Source organism: Anolis sagrei, chromosome 2, assembly GCF_037176765.1.
Source record: "Anolis sagrei isolate rAnoSag1 chromosome 2, rAnoSag1.mat, whole genome shotgun sequence".
Classification (NCBI taxonomy): domain Eukaryota; kingdom Metazoa; phylum Chordata; class Lepidosauria; order Squamata; family Dactyloidae; genus Anolis; species Anolis sagrei.
In genome coordinates this window covers 135,949,494-135,963,663 of record NC_090022.1, presented here as the reverse complement: position 1 = coordinate 135,963,663, position 14,170 = coordinate 135,949,494, and the positions used below count along the sequence as shown (strand labels likewise).

The 14,170-nt window shown below is 39.6% G+C and overlaps 1 protein-coding gene across 1 annotated transcript; it reads left to right on the top strand.

Annotated features, from left to right (window-relative positions):
- The first annotated feature begins 5,308 nt into the window (after positions 1-5,308).
- Positions 5,309-12,562, top strand: LOC132768394 (aquaporin-5). Its single transcript, XM_060764214.2, has 4 exons — positions 5,309-5,770; positions 8,087-8,251; positions 8,829-8,912; positions 11,047-12,562. Exons 1-4 carry the CDS (start codon positions 5,408-5,410, stop codon positions 11,218-11,220), a joined length of 786 nt encoding a protein of 261 aa, XP_060620197.1. The 5' UTR covers positions 5,309-5,407; the 3' UTR covers positions 11,221-12,562.
- The last annotated feature ends 1,608 nt before the right edge of the window (positions 12,563-14,170 follow it).

Sequence of the window (14,170 nt, the reverse complement as noted above, 5' to 3'; positions counted from 1 at the left end):
GCTTGGTGTTGGGTTTTAGCATTAGACTATGACTCTGCGTGACCAGAGTTTGGACCTCCACTAAGCAATGGAAACCCATTGGGTGATTTGGGGGCAAGTCTCTGCCGCAGAAGAAAGCAAAAGCCAAACTTTCATTGAACAAATCTTGCCAAGAAAATCCCATGATAGGTTCACCTTAGGATCACCATAAACTAGAAGGAAATTGAAGGTACACAACAATAACAATAAAAATGAGAAATAACTAAATTGTACTAACTAGGACCATGGTATTGTCTACCATGACAATATCCCCACAGTTGTATCTTTACTTCATCCTTGTTACCCAGTTCCTTCCCATGTCTCCCTTTATAGTTATTTCATCATTGTAGTTGCTGCCCATGGAGTTTAACTTCTGTGGAGGGATGGTAGTGTGGAGTTTGGCACATGGTACTTCAATGCTCCGCACATACCATCAAGGATCCCAGCCATCATCTTGGCATTATGGGAAGTAGAGATTGTCATATAGGGCATGGATCTCCTTGATTTCCATATCTGAGCTCAAGAAGGAATTTCCCTCCCAGGCCCACCACATGAGCCATTGTCCATGGGGGATTTTTATTTCTCTTCTGCCCTACAGCATATGAGCTGATTTGCTTCCATGAGTCATGTTCTAGCTATTTGCCTTGCAAGCTCTTTTATGCACTGCACCTGCTCTGTGGCTTATGCAGTGTGGTCAACATAGCATTGCTAACACTCTACGTTGTGTAAAGCTGAGGTTGAACAAGGGGATGATTCAGACATTTACACTACTACATCTGCCCTGAGTCCCTCAGGGAGATAGGGTGGAATATAAATTTATTTATTTATTTACTTACAGTATTTATATTCTGCCCTTCTCACCCCGCAGGGGACTTGGGGTGGATTACAATGTCCATATAAATGACAAACATTCGATGCCATAGACACACAACATATATAGACAGACATACTGAGGCTACTTAACATTCCTGCTTTTTCATGAGGGTATTCTAGCTACCAGGGGAGCTGTCGCTTCACCATCCATTTGTGACACTGATTAAGTACTTCCTCATTCTTTGCATGCTTGCTGGAGATTTTTATGGCATCGTAAATTAGCCTCCCTGCATAAGCGGTACCTAACTTTCCTCTTTGACAGATGCAACTGTCTTTCGGGCTGCAAAGGTCGACAGCAAGCTACACAAATTGGTCAAAAGCTCACTCCGACCCGAGCTGGCTTCGAACTCATGACCTTTTGGTCAGTAGTAATCTTAATGCAGCTGACTCACAGCCAGCTGCACCACAGGCTCAATATAATATTACGTTGAGGTCAGTGGTCCCATCCACCCACCTTCCAAATCCAAAACACAATAAAAATGAGCCATAAAAGTGTTGGCTGTCCTAAAAACAAAATCTCTTGGAAAAAGCAAATTACTCTATGTAGTCCAACTGAGAGGACACCCCAGAACAATGGGGAGAGGAAAAAGAAAAGTTCAAATAGTCTGAAAAATTATTAGAAGCAACTCAGCATCTAATTTGGTTGTCCCATAGGGGGACAGTGCACAACAGACGGCCAGAGCTCTTGGGGAACCACAACTCAGGCATTTAACCCCTCTGGGTGTCACAGTGTACCCACATTTTGAATTCTCTTAGATAAAAGTTCAAACTTTTATCTAAGTAACAATCCTGCAAAGGAGGTGAGGCTCAGACCCAGATGCTAGCTCAGTGTTACCAAGTAACCTCCCAAACACTCACGCAATCTTAACAAAATAATCTGATGCTGTAACAATCCAGACTTGTCAATTATTTTTGGACTGTAATTCTCAACATTCTGTAGCCATAACAACTGAGGATTCTGGGAGTTCTAATTTTAAAAATGTAGCTTTTACCTGCATGGATGCTAACTGCACCTCATTGCTCAGCACTCACATGTTTTGGATCATGTTGCCATTCTGAATGGAAAACATAGTAGTTCTCTTGGAAGAGAAGGCAGACTTAATAGTAAAAGGTAACACGTGAGTTATGTTGGCTTCCTCCATACTGCAAACTCCACTCCCTGTCCTGAACACAGGTTGGCAAGCACATGCTGTACAGAGAAATCAGGTGGGTTTTTTGGTCTTTGTGTGCTCAACATTAGAGTCCACGAAAGATTAGAGTGGAGTACTCAGTGTGCATGTGTGTATATCTGTTTCTGGTCATCTGCAGAAGTCTCATAGTTTTCTCCTAAATTATTGTGAAAGCCTCTCACCTGCCACATTTGCTATTACAGCTCTGGGAAACAGCAACAATTCTTGCAACTTACAGGAAGCCCCACGGAAGATCTCAGTTCTACTCAGAAAGATGGGTAAATAAATACAATTGTGGAAGCTGATCCCATATTCCTATATATACATTCAAAATGCAGTTTTATATGTGATCACTGGGGAGCATGAAAAGCTTAAAAATCAACATAGGCAAACTTTACTAGTAGATTTTGTGTCCTCTGAGAAACAGAATTGTTACCAATTATGGATTTCCTTGAGCAACAAAATGAACTGAGCCCCCATCATACTAGACATGCCAACCAGTGTCTGACAGTTGATTGTTGTATCATCAGTGCAAGACAAACAATCCCAGCTCCAAATTAGTAATATACCACAAGGCATCACTGGACAAGATCTTTAGAAAACATAGAAACAAATTAACATAATATTCTTCTTTGAAGATCAAGAAAGTAGTGTTGCAATATGGAGCATTTGCTTTCTCCTGGTTTCTTAATTTAAATGTCCTTTCCTTGAAGCTATTAGTTCTGAGGAAGAATATACAAATACCTTACAAAAAGCTATGACCTGTACCCAAAAGACAAAATAAGTCCTTTCTAGGGATTTTCCAGCTCCTCGAGCTGATTCTATGCTTCTACTGGAGTTACCCCAGAGAACTAGAAAATGTGACTCTATGGTACCTTCCAGTGGAAGACATTCATTTCAATAGGGTTTGCTATTATCTATGTCTTTTTTTGTTGTTTTTGTTTTCATGGTAAGTTCAGGAACATATCTCTAGATGTATATGGGGGTTGCATTGTATATAATTTTCCAGGCACAGTTAATAGTAGCTTTGAATCATGGAACAGCACCAAAGAAACCATTACAATCGTCTTTCCACATTTTTAGTTTTGATTTTTGTGGATTTGATTATTCATGGATTTGTTTTAAAATTTTCTCTCTAGGAGTATCTAGATCCTCCAGTGTGACTATGTTCGACTTTCTCTGATTATGCTGGAAGACATAGCAATTTCTAGAAGAACGCCTCCTGAGAAATTGTTAAATCCTCCAATATAATTCTATGGTCAGATTTCATGAGAACACAAGGTGTCATGCTGGAAGGTGTCATCCTAAAGAGGTGTTTTCTCAAGTAAAAAAATAACAATTTTTAATGTGTGGTTTTTCACCTGTGCCCCTAATCCTAGTGACTGACTGACTGACTGACTGTTTATTGTACCAGCCATAGGCCATGACATCAAATAATATACAAAGTGCAATAAGCACTTTCCAATATAAACATTAAAACTTATTCTATATACTGGTTTTTTAAAGGTACAGTATCAGTGACATGATAACAATAACAATGTCTGATTTGTATCATTTATTTACAGTATTTATACTCTGCTCTTCTCACCCTGAAGAGGACTCAGAACAGCTTACACACACATAAGGCAAACATTCAATGCCACTTATACAATTAACAAGGACAGACAAACACAAACATAGATAAAGGCAGGTTTTCTCATCTTATTTCCGGCATCTTGGAGGCTGTGCTTGACTCTGGCTACTGGGTGCGTGTGTGTGTGCTGAGGAGCTTTTCCTCTGACCAATGGCCTTTTAAAGGTGCCTTTATTACCTCCCCGCTAAATAACAGTACCTATTTTATCTACTCACATTTCTGCGTTCAACCTTCTAGGTGGACAGTTGAGCTGGAGCTAATGGAGAGTGCTCACCCCATCGTGGCTTGAACTGCTGACCTTCCGATCGGCAGGATTCTTCTGCAGCACAATGGTTTTGTCTGATGTACTAAACTCGGCCCCTTAATCATCCCAAATTATCTCCTAATCCTTGTGAATTCAGAGAGATGACTGTATATTTCTTTTTCCAGTGTCACTTCCATACTGGAAATGGGGGAGTGAGGGAGGGACAACCTTGATCACAATTCATCTTTATTCAATCTACTTGCATTCCTGAGTATCACAAAATCAAATTTAGTATTTATTTATATATATTCTGCTTTTCTCCTAGATCAGTACCCAAAGTGGTGAACAACCTGTAAACAAAACCCATTGCAAACCATAAACAATAAATACCATAAAAATAAACAGTCATCAATTTATCCTGCTCAGTACCCTATGAAAGCCATGCAGCCATTAGCAATGTTATGCTTCCCCCCAAAGTGGCAATTTACAAACTGAGTAGAGCTCAAAAAGAAGTTAGCTGAGCTGAAAAAAAAAACTGTATGAAAAAGATTTTTTGAAATTACGCAACCAGTGGCTGAAATTGAGCTGTTGACTTCTGAACAAATTGAGAGATTTTGTTAGGCTGTCGTGCCAGAGTTCTTAGGTCCTGTGCCTGTCTCACTTCTTTTGTACATTGAGATGCGTTTTATGTTAATGTCCTATGCTGCTGATGCATTTTACAGTTCCATATCCAGCAAGATGTTGAATGTAGTTTAACATATTGTAAGCCCAGAGATCTATATAGAAAAGATTACAAAATAAAGGGCTGGTTGTCAGGGCAATGAGTTCAGTGATCAAAAGAAATTCATTTAAAATGTAAGAAGATTTACAAGAGAAACCAGTTCTTTAGAGTTCCACACAAACATTTTTCCCAAACTCCCCTTTCTTCAGAAAAAAGGGAAAATTCAACAGCAGGATACTAAAGATATAACACGTAAGTGCTGAAAAATGTTTTGTTTTTATGAACATGATGCACCTGACCTTATAACCAAAGGAACACATAAAAAGAAGGGGCAAGAGGAGCAAGGTAAACAGACAAGGTGCTAATCTAGATGTTATTATGCAATATTGTGGTTATCTAATCATAGCAGGGCCATTCAACAGGGCCAGTATAGTTGGGGGAAGGAGGAGAGAGAGAAAAAATTGGCATCAGGGCTAGAGCCTCCAAAAGGGGAAGGTTCAGGTACTTGTTTGAAGATGGAAACTTTCCAAACTCCACAGGTACAGGTGAGGGGGGAGAGCAGAGGAGGACTGGCTGGGTTCATGGCTCCACCCACACTTGGGTACAATCCTTTCTTGCTACACCTGGTGAGGGATAGATAGAGATATATATATTGGGAGGGCCCTGCATTCTGCTACAGTCCCTTAGCATCCTGGACAGAACAGAAACCTTTCCACTATCCTTGTAATTCCACCTGCTCCACCCCAATAATGAGGAAAGAAGTCTGCACGATCGCTTTTCTCCGAGCTGTCTTTGTTGAGTTCTTAGCCACTGCGATTTTTGTCTTTTTTGGCCTGGGCTCAGCCCTAAAGTGGCCATCTGCCTTGCCAAGTGTTCTCCAGATTGCTCTGGCTTTTGGCTTGGCCATTGGCACAATGGCACAGACTTTTGGCCACATCAGCGGTGGCCACATGAATCCAGCAGTGACCATTGCCTTCTTTGTCGGGAACCAGATTTCTTTCTTCCGAATGCTCTTCTACATTGTGGCCCAGCTGGTAGGGGCCATTGCCGGTGCAGGTGTTCTTTATGGAGTGACTCCCATGAATGCCCGTGGCAACTTGGCAGTCAATGGGGTAAGTTTTTTTTTTTTTTTTTTTTTTTGCTGTAACACTGTGGATCTAATTTATAATGTTGGCAGTATGGCACCCTGAGGAAAAAAAATCTTAGACAAGTAAGGTGCCCACAGGGAAAATTAGTATCTCAGGAGAACAGCCCCAGGCTAACATGAAGACATTCTGTACCTTGCCTTGTTGCAGGTGCATTTCCACCTGCACATCACACTGTAGAGCAAGGATGCAGGTTTTCACGTATGAGACACTTTGGTAAATTACAAGGCGGCGTTTCTTCTTATATCCTAAGGGAGTGGAGAAAGTCACTCCCAAAAAGGAAAGAAAAAAAAAGAAGATGCAATAAGTGCTTTAACTCCAGTATAGGTCTTTAAGAAGGATCTCATAAAGAGGTATGGAAGAAATAGCTAGAGAAGGGAGGACCCACTATTTTGAGACTGCATAAAATAGAGAAAAGAAGGACAGGAGGAATAAAAAGAAAATGTAACAATACTTTTAAAATTAAGTGGTTTTTATACTCACAGTAGCATTTATGGCTATAACCTCATGTTTCAATACATATATATTGAAATGTCACAGGAGATTGCTTTTTGCAAATTACCTGGAAACATTCTAAACTTATGCAGTTAGATTTTTGTGCATTCCTCTTTGAAAGGTGGTCAAAAATTGTGTGTTCTCTGCATTGGTAATGTTATTGCAGCTCTTTTTCAATCCCTATGAAGCACCACTATTAAACCCACAGATCCAGTGGGCTCTGTGACACTAAGCTTTGGCCTGGGCTCTGGCTTAGCTAAATAAACTTGGTTGAGGAGTCGCATTATGCTTGGGCAGAAAGGGGTATAGGAGCCTAGCTAAACTGCTACGAGGATGATAGGAGATACCCCACACTGCAGAAACATGGCAAGTCTCCTGGCTCACAAGAAGACAATGGATTCCCACCAATCCAAGTATCCTCTCTAAGAACCATGGTACAAATTGTTTCCGAAAGGGATTGGGTTGTAGAAGACATTGAGTCAGCACTATGTATTACGTAAGGATTTTTTTTAAGGATTTGAACACCCACAAGAGTGTTGCCATTGTACATTAACTGCCAAGGCTTTGTTGTTAGGATTTGCAATTTAGTGAGGAGTATACAGAATTCACAAACTATGAAACCCAGGAATCCATGCAAAGCAGCCATGACATTTAAAATGGAATCATGGCGCTATGACTGCATGGTGTGAGCGGATCCCATGTGTCCACATGCCAGCTCATTCTGTCTTTCTCTTATTTTGAAGAATCCTATGTCATTCAAATATAAGATTATCAATTAACAGTTCATCAAACATCAAATTATTTGGTGTGCAATGCACAGTTCATAAAAGTAAGTCAGGCAGTGGTTTCATGAGATTAAAATTGCTCTCCAAATGTGAACTGCTTTTGTACCATATGCATCAGCTTTTTGTATTCTTCATATCAAAGTGTGGATAAGGGAGAAGGTTTTTTAATGCAAAGGAACTCTCTGGCAAATGTAGGATTCAAATGGATTACAATCCTGCAAGAATTGTTTTCATCCTCATTGGGGAAAATATGCAATGTCCCTACTTAAGAGACTTAAAAGTACATTAACCTTAGTGTAGCAAAGATACAGTGTTAGCCAAAGAGGTAAAATAGCTCAAAGTTGTATTAGAGAGCCAAGACTTCACACTATTTCTCAAAAGTCTGAGATAATCTCTTTGATACTTAAGTACAAAAATTTTAAATTCAGAGGGTATCTCACAGGTGCAGCTGTACCTAGTAAGTCTGAAAAGATGTGTGTTTGAGTGCTGCAATATATACAGACCCACTTCATGTAAGCATGTTGATCTTGATATAGATCAACAATTTGTGTACACAGGTCCACAGATTGTACCTGTGTTGAATGCAACAGGTGAAATTCCTGACAAAAGAGAGACAAATGTGGGATCTCTCCTAAAGGGGACTTTCCCCCTTCCCTCAGAATGTCTTTGTTCATTGCAGTAACCATGAAATCCCTGGCACTTTTTTTGCAGAGGAAAATGGGCTGAAAATAAAATTCTATAGATGCTTGATGAATGTAGCTGTTTATTTAGCATTATGAACCACACCCACATACACTGGGGAAGATCCATAAGGGCAGAAATTTCAGCTCCCTGTCACAAAGAATTAGAATCTAATGAAAATAGTGAGCCACATTTCCAGAAAGTATTCTTCAGCTGTCCACCCTCCTTAAGTATCCTTATTTACTAAGAAGTCTGCTCCTTTGATTTCCAGAAAGAAATGTGTAAGAATGGAGTCTAAGTCTGTTTCTTTTTCTCCCAACAGCTCAGCAACAACACAACTGCAGGCCAGGCTGTGGTGGTGGAGATGATCCTCACCTTCCAGCTTGTGATGTGCGTTTTTGCTTCAACTGATAGCCGCCGAAACGACCACGTGGGCTCCCCTGCTCTGTCCATTGGGCTGTCTGTCACTCTGGGTCATCTGGTTGGGGTGAGTACTTCTTACTGTGGTTGTCTGGTAACTATGCGAAAAGAGAAAAGAGAAAAGGAAGGGTGAAATGTCAAATCATACATACAGAGATGCCAGCAACTTTGGCCAGTGAGGACTCTGGAGCATGTACTCCCAGTTATGACTGGGTCACATTGATGTAAAGGAATTTATGTGCAAAATAACTAAGGAAAGTCAACTGTAGTTTAGAGTCTCAGCAACAACACTCAAACACACTCACATAGATATAAATATAATGTAGATATAAATAGATCTGAGAAAATAATACACATTTTTCTGTCAACACAGCTATGGAACCTTAGATGTAGTATAGTTTGAAGCCTCAACATGTCTTAATCCATCCAATACCTATTGTCTTACAAAGGTAGAGTCTTGGTGGTGGGTCTGTCAATAACTGTATACACCCTATATACAAAACCTGAAGGTAATTTTCTGAAAATGGGCTGGGTGGAGAAAGAATTTGGCCCTTATCATTTTGGATAAGGGATACTCAACCTGTAGCTAATTCACACAGAATTCTTAACTGTCTTTTGTCATTTCCCTCTTCCCCATTCAACAGATTTATTTTACTGGCTGCTCTATGAATCCTGCCCGATCTTTTGGTCCTGCTGTTATCATGAAAAGATTCACCTCTGCTCACTGGGTAAGAAACTAACGTTATTCACCTTAGGGGTGAAAAATAAGTCCTGCAATTGCTCTTGATTTCTACAAGGACTGCTTTTTATGGAGGCAAGAACAAAGTCCAAATATATAACATGAAAGTATTTTAATGAGCTTCAACACATGGCAATTTTCATTTGTACAGTATTTACAGGGCTACAATAAGGGACCAATAAATTGCTTCAAGGTCTACAATGCCATAATAGTAAAAGTGATGATGATAAAATCTGGAATTTGTTCACCATCCTACATACTCATATAAAAAGGCATTTTGTGTCCCTGACCTGAGAAATGGAAAGTTTCAGGGAAATCTGAGAAAATGCAAACCTTCCTTTGGAAGAAATTTCACTATAAAACAGTTTTTTTTTCATTTTTTCATGAAGTTCCTGAACTAATTTAGGAACATCAGTCTTAATAGTGAAATCCATGCCAGCTACACTCAAAAAGCTCAAGCTACGGTTTTAAAGATTACCTGCCTACTTTTTGAAAAAACACAGTTTTGCTGTCTTACAATTTTTGAATGTTTATTTTATTTTGTATAATCGGGAACCTTTCTGTTTTTAGTAGATCTCAGGAGCAATTGCAATTTGCACATTGGTGAAATTATCATTTATTCACACTTTAGCCCTTAAACAGATGAGCCAAAAAGGAAGAAATTGTAATTTGATATCCCAGCTGGCCATCCCATTATATGTAATGTGGGAGTGGGTTTATCTTAGGCCCCATCTACACTACCGTATAATCCAGAATATCAAAACACATTATCTGCTTTGAACTGGATTATATGAGTCTACACTGCCATATATCCCAATTCAAAGAAGATAATCTGGATTTTACATGTCACTGTAGAAAGCACACATCTGCATAAATTCCCACATGGCTATCTGTTGGGGGTGCTTTGACTGTGCTTTCTCTGCAAGGCAGAAAGAGATTGGACTGGATGGCCCCTGGGTTGTTGTCACTGTTGTTATTGCAAAGGCTGGAGTCTTCTACTGAAATACCGTTAAGTTTATGTTGGTTAAAATTGTTCTTAATTTTAAATATTGTATTTTTCTTTTTTATTTCAAACAGATATGTGCAATGTGCATAGTTATTTGTTCATGCTTTTTCCAATTAGTTCACATAAATATTATTCCTCCATCTTCCACTTCCCTGGCTCATCTGTCAAATTTTAAAATGCAATGTGGCCCCTGGACCCAAAAGTTTCTTGAGGATCCATGAGAAGTATTTCCTTCAAAAAGGACTCCACAGGGCTTTAAAAGTTTGAGAACTCCTGTGTAGAGTCACATACTGCAGTTCAATGCAGAATGCATTATAAGAGTTTACACTGACCACATAATGTTGTTTCAAACTGTATTACATGGCAGTGTATATGGGCCAAAGGTGGGAAATAGGAGCTAGAATCTCGTTGGGTAATCTAAACTAAAGTAGACAAATTCAATCAATTGTTGCATACAGAGTCAACACATAGGTGAATCCAATTGATCCAGGACCCTTCCACATAGCTGTAAAAATCCACATTGAACTGGATTATATAGCAGCGTGGACTCAGATATTCCATGTCAAAGCAGATATTGTGGATTATCTTCCTTGATATTCTGGGTTATACGGTTGTGTGGAAGGGCCCTCAGTAGATCTCTTCCATCTAGTTAAAAGATAAATTAGGTCAGGTTTTATATACAGGTCAAGATGAACAGGTTAAAAAGCGGGAAGTCAACATAACTGGCTGGAGGGATTCTGAAAGCTGTGATGTAGTGGTTTGTGTAAAAGACTTTGACTCTGGAAGTCCAGGGTTTGAAGTTCTGCTCAGCTCGGAAAACCACCTAGGTAACAAGTCAAACTCTCTCACCTTTAGAAAAGAGCAATAAATCCTTCATCCCCAACAAAACCTATCAAGAAGACCCCATAATAGTTACATTTTAGAGTACCAAATTGGAAACAACTAAAAAACGCAGAACTACAGTGGAGTCCAAAAAGTAACTTATCCAGGTTCTCTTACATTGAATATACTGTAACTATACAGAAGCAGTGAGTATTCTGTTATGGCTAAGCTGGTTCCAAAGGAAAGTCTAAAAACCTGGGATGGGTTCTAATTCCTTTTCTTTGGGTTATTCCAGGTCTTCTGGGTGGGGCCAATCGTTGGAGGTATCTTGGCTTCTCTGCTTTACAACTACTTTCTGATGCCACACTCAATGAATATGTCTGAGAGGGTAGCCATCGTGAAAGGTACCTACGAGTCAGAAGAAGAATGGGAAGAGAAGGAGAAAAGCATGGAAATGTCCTCTCCATGAACAAAAGAATTCTGGACAAGGACAACACAATGAATCTCACATCTTCTGATGCTGAACTAACATTTGACTGTATACTTTGTAATCCAAAGAAAACATAGCTTCCGCTGGTGCAGAGGGTTTAAAGAGGGAGATATTATGTTTGTAAATAACTGCCTTGAACACATGTCTCTTATGACATGGGGAAAACACTCCTGAAGAAAAGGCCATTCCAGCATAGCTTTGTTTGGGGAGTGACACGTCTCAGTAGCAATACCAGATCATGGATGGTTATCTGAACCTCTCATTGTGTGCAAAGGCTTGTTCTAGAGCTGTGCCTGAGAGATCTGAGCATATCTTGTAAAGTTTTGAGTTTTATTTTAGCTATAGCTGTTTGACTTCCCAATAGAATCCCAGAACAAATTCCCCAGATCTCTATATACTTTGAGTTTTCAGGATTGGGAAAGCAATGTGGCTTGAGCTTGAGATTTCTAGGCTTGAAGCCATTTCATATGTGCAATAATGCTTGCAAATAGCTTTTTATATGCATAGTTCATAGTCAACTCACTTAATAGCATAAACAGGAACAACTCAGGGTTTGCTCGTGAAATAGAAGAAAGACATATAGTAACCATTCTGTGTTAAGGGTTATGATGCTTGAATGAGATACCGCAAGGGCTAGAAGACTGAACTTAACTAGTTGCCATTAAGTTCATCACTGAATCTCTGGAAGCAATACGGTTATGTATCTGGGTAGACTGTGAGATAGTAAGGAAACAAGCTTTCTCAGGAACTGCAGGCACCTTCTCAGTTCAGAATTGCCTAGACTTAAAGGATTAAAGCAAGTTTGCTCTCACCTGAATTCAGTCTTGCCTTGATTCAAAACAAGCATCCAATGGAGGAAAATTAATTTTAATACATCCTACATAGCATGGTAATCCTTCTATAGATACACTGCAATCCTAATGTTTCTGGTCTTTGTGTTTGAGGGAGAAGGAGAAAGTTGGAGGTAGTCATGTGGGAATGGAGCGAAGCTTGAAGTTTGCTCCTGTGGCTGGTGGCAACAGAGGTGACAGGAGCAGCCTCTATTTGTATTTTAGGCTAACTTAATGGAACTATGCAAAAAGGAACATATGACAACTGTATCCACCTTTGGCTAGGAAGGAGACACCTGCTGTCCCATTCCACAACATTTTAACCTGAGTGGGGAGAGGAACAAATTGCTGTTTTCTGCACAGCTTTTGTTTTTACGTTTTGCTAACAAAGAATGCAACTTGTTTTGGGCCTTTGTGTTTGAGGGAGAAGGAGAAAGTTGGAATTTCTGTAATATATTGTATTATTTATTGTCAGTAATAAAATAAATTGTGCATCAAGAACAAGGTCTCGGAAGTTTGTGATATTTAGAGATGGGACTGGTGGCAGACTAATTGTTCAGATTTCATGTAGGTAACTTGTGTGTGTGCATATGCCTTCAGGTCACTTATTGAGTTACGAATTTCATAGGGTTTTTGTAGGGAAGGTGACTTTGTCAATTCCTTTTTCTGAGTATAGCCTACAGCATCTTTTATTTCTTGGAGGTCTCCCATCCATGTAATAGCCAGGGCTAACCCTGCCAAGATCAGAAGGGACCTGGTGCCTTTAGGGTATTTAGACAGCTGCAGGTAGCTGAACTGGTTTGTAACAGTAGAATTTCCAGATTCAAGCCTCCAGCAAGGTTTCTCCAGTCCAGAAAGGCCCAGGACACTGTTAATTTACTGTGGCGGGAACATAAAGATGACAATTACTATTACTCCTGTTAACAGAGATCACATGCGGGGTCACATAAATGGTCATATGGCTGTCCCAGGTAGTCCATTTCTTGATAGTACGGTGCATACCAGGCATGTCCACTTATATTTCAGATTTTTTCCTTGCCTGAAGGAGCCCCGCATGTGTTTGTTACTACACAGGGCCTCAAATATCTGTCTGGTCACCATAGGGTTGCTAGGTCAGCAGTTTCTCATGCTCTGACATCTCAAGGTAGAGCCTAGTGAAGTCACAGGGGCAAGCCCTTGTGTAAAAAAAATGCAAAACAATACCTATTCATACCTGTGTGTCCATGTGAAAGTGAGATAAACAATGTGGATTACTTGTATTCTTCCATAAAGAAATATTATGTACAACATATTGCTAACTAGAAGGCCTATATAGTCTGATGCTATAAGGCATGGATATAAGTGGTTTAAGATTTGGATTATGACCTTGGAAACTAGGCTTCAAATCCCTGTTTGGCAATGAAGCTCATTGGGCGACCTTGGGCAAGTCACATCTCTAGCCCTCAAAGAAAAACAATGACAAAACCTCTTCTGAACAAATTTTGCCAAGAAAATCCTATCATAGAGTGGTCTCAGGGTTGCCTTTAAATAGAAACAGCTTGTAGGCACTAAACAAACTAATACTAATGTATATTCTTCAGTCTTTGTATGTCCATAGAGCTCTGTGTAAGAGATATAGTCATTGCCTAAACATTGTGATCTGATAGTTAACTATTACTTGGAAATTATCAAAATATGTTTTTTCTCCATATTCATGGTTGTACAGCCAAACTCTTTCTTGAAATATCCTAGACTTCCCTTACTTGCTACTCTCTTGTGTTATTCGAATGCTCTTTTCACCAATTATATGTCACATCTCAACTAGAAGAACATCTGAGAAAAGGACTTTCACCCATTTCTGCCTAGCCCTTTTGAATTATTATTTAGGGCTTACAGCAAAAGTGATAAAGTGTTTTAGAAATATTACTTTAGTAAAGCATTAGGGTCATTTTGTTTTGTTGTTAATATTCCTCCTCCCTCACTTGATCTCTATTTAACCTGCTCTCCTGGGAACATCTGCTGTGCTTTTGGAAATGGCCATCTTCAAAGGTCACACAAAGAGACAGCATGGGGAGGGGGATAATGAGTTAATTTAAAATGTTCTGGGGAGTGGGAATGAA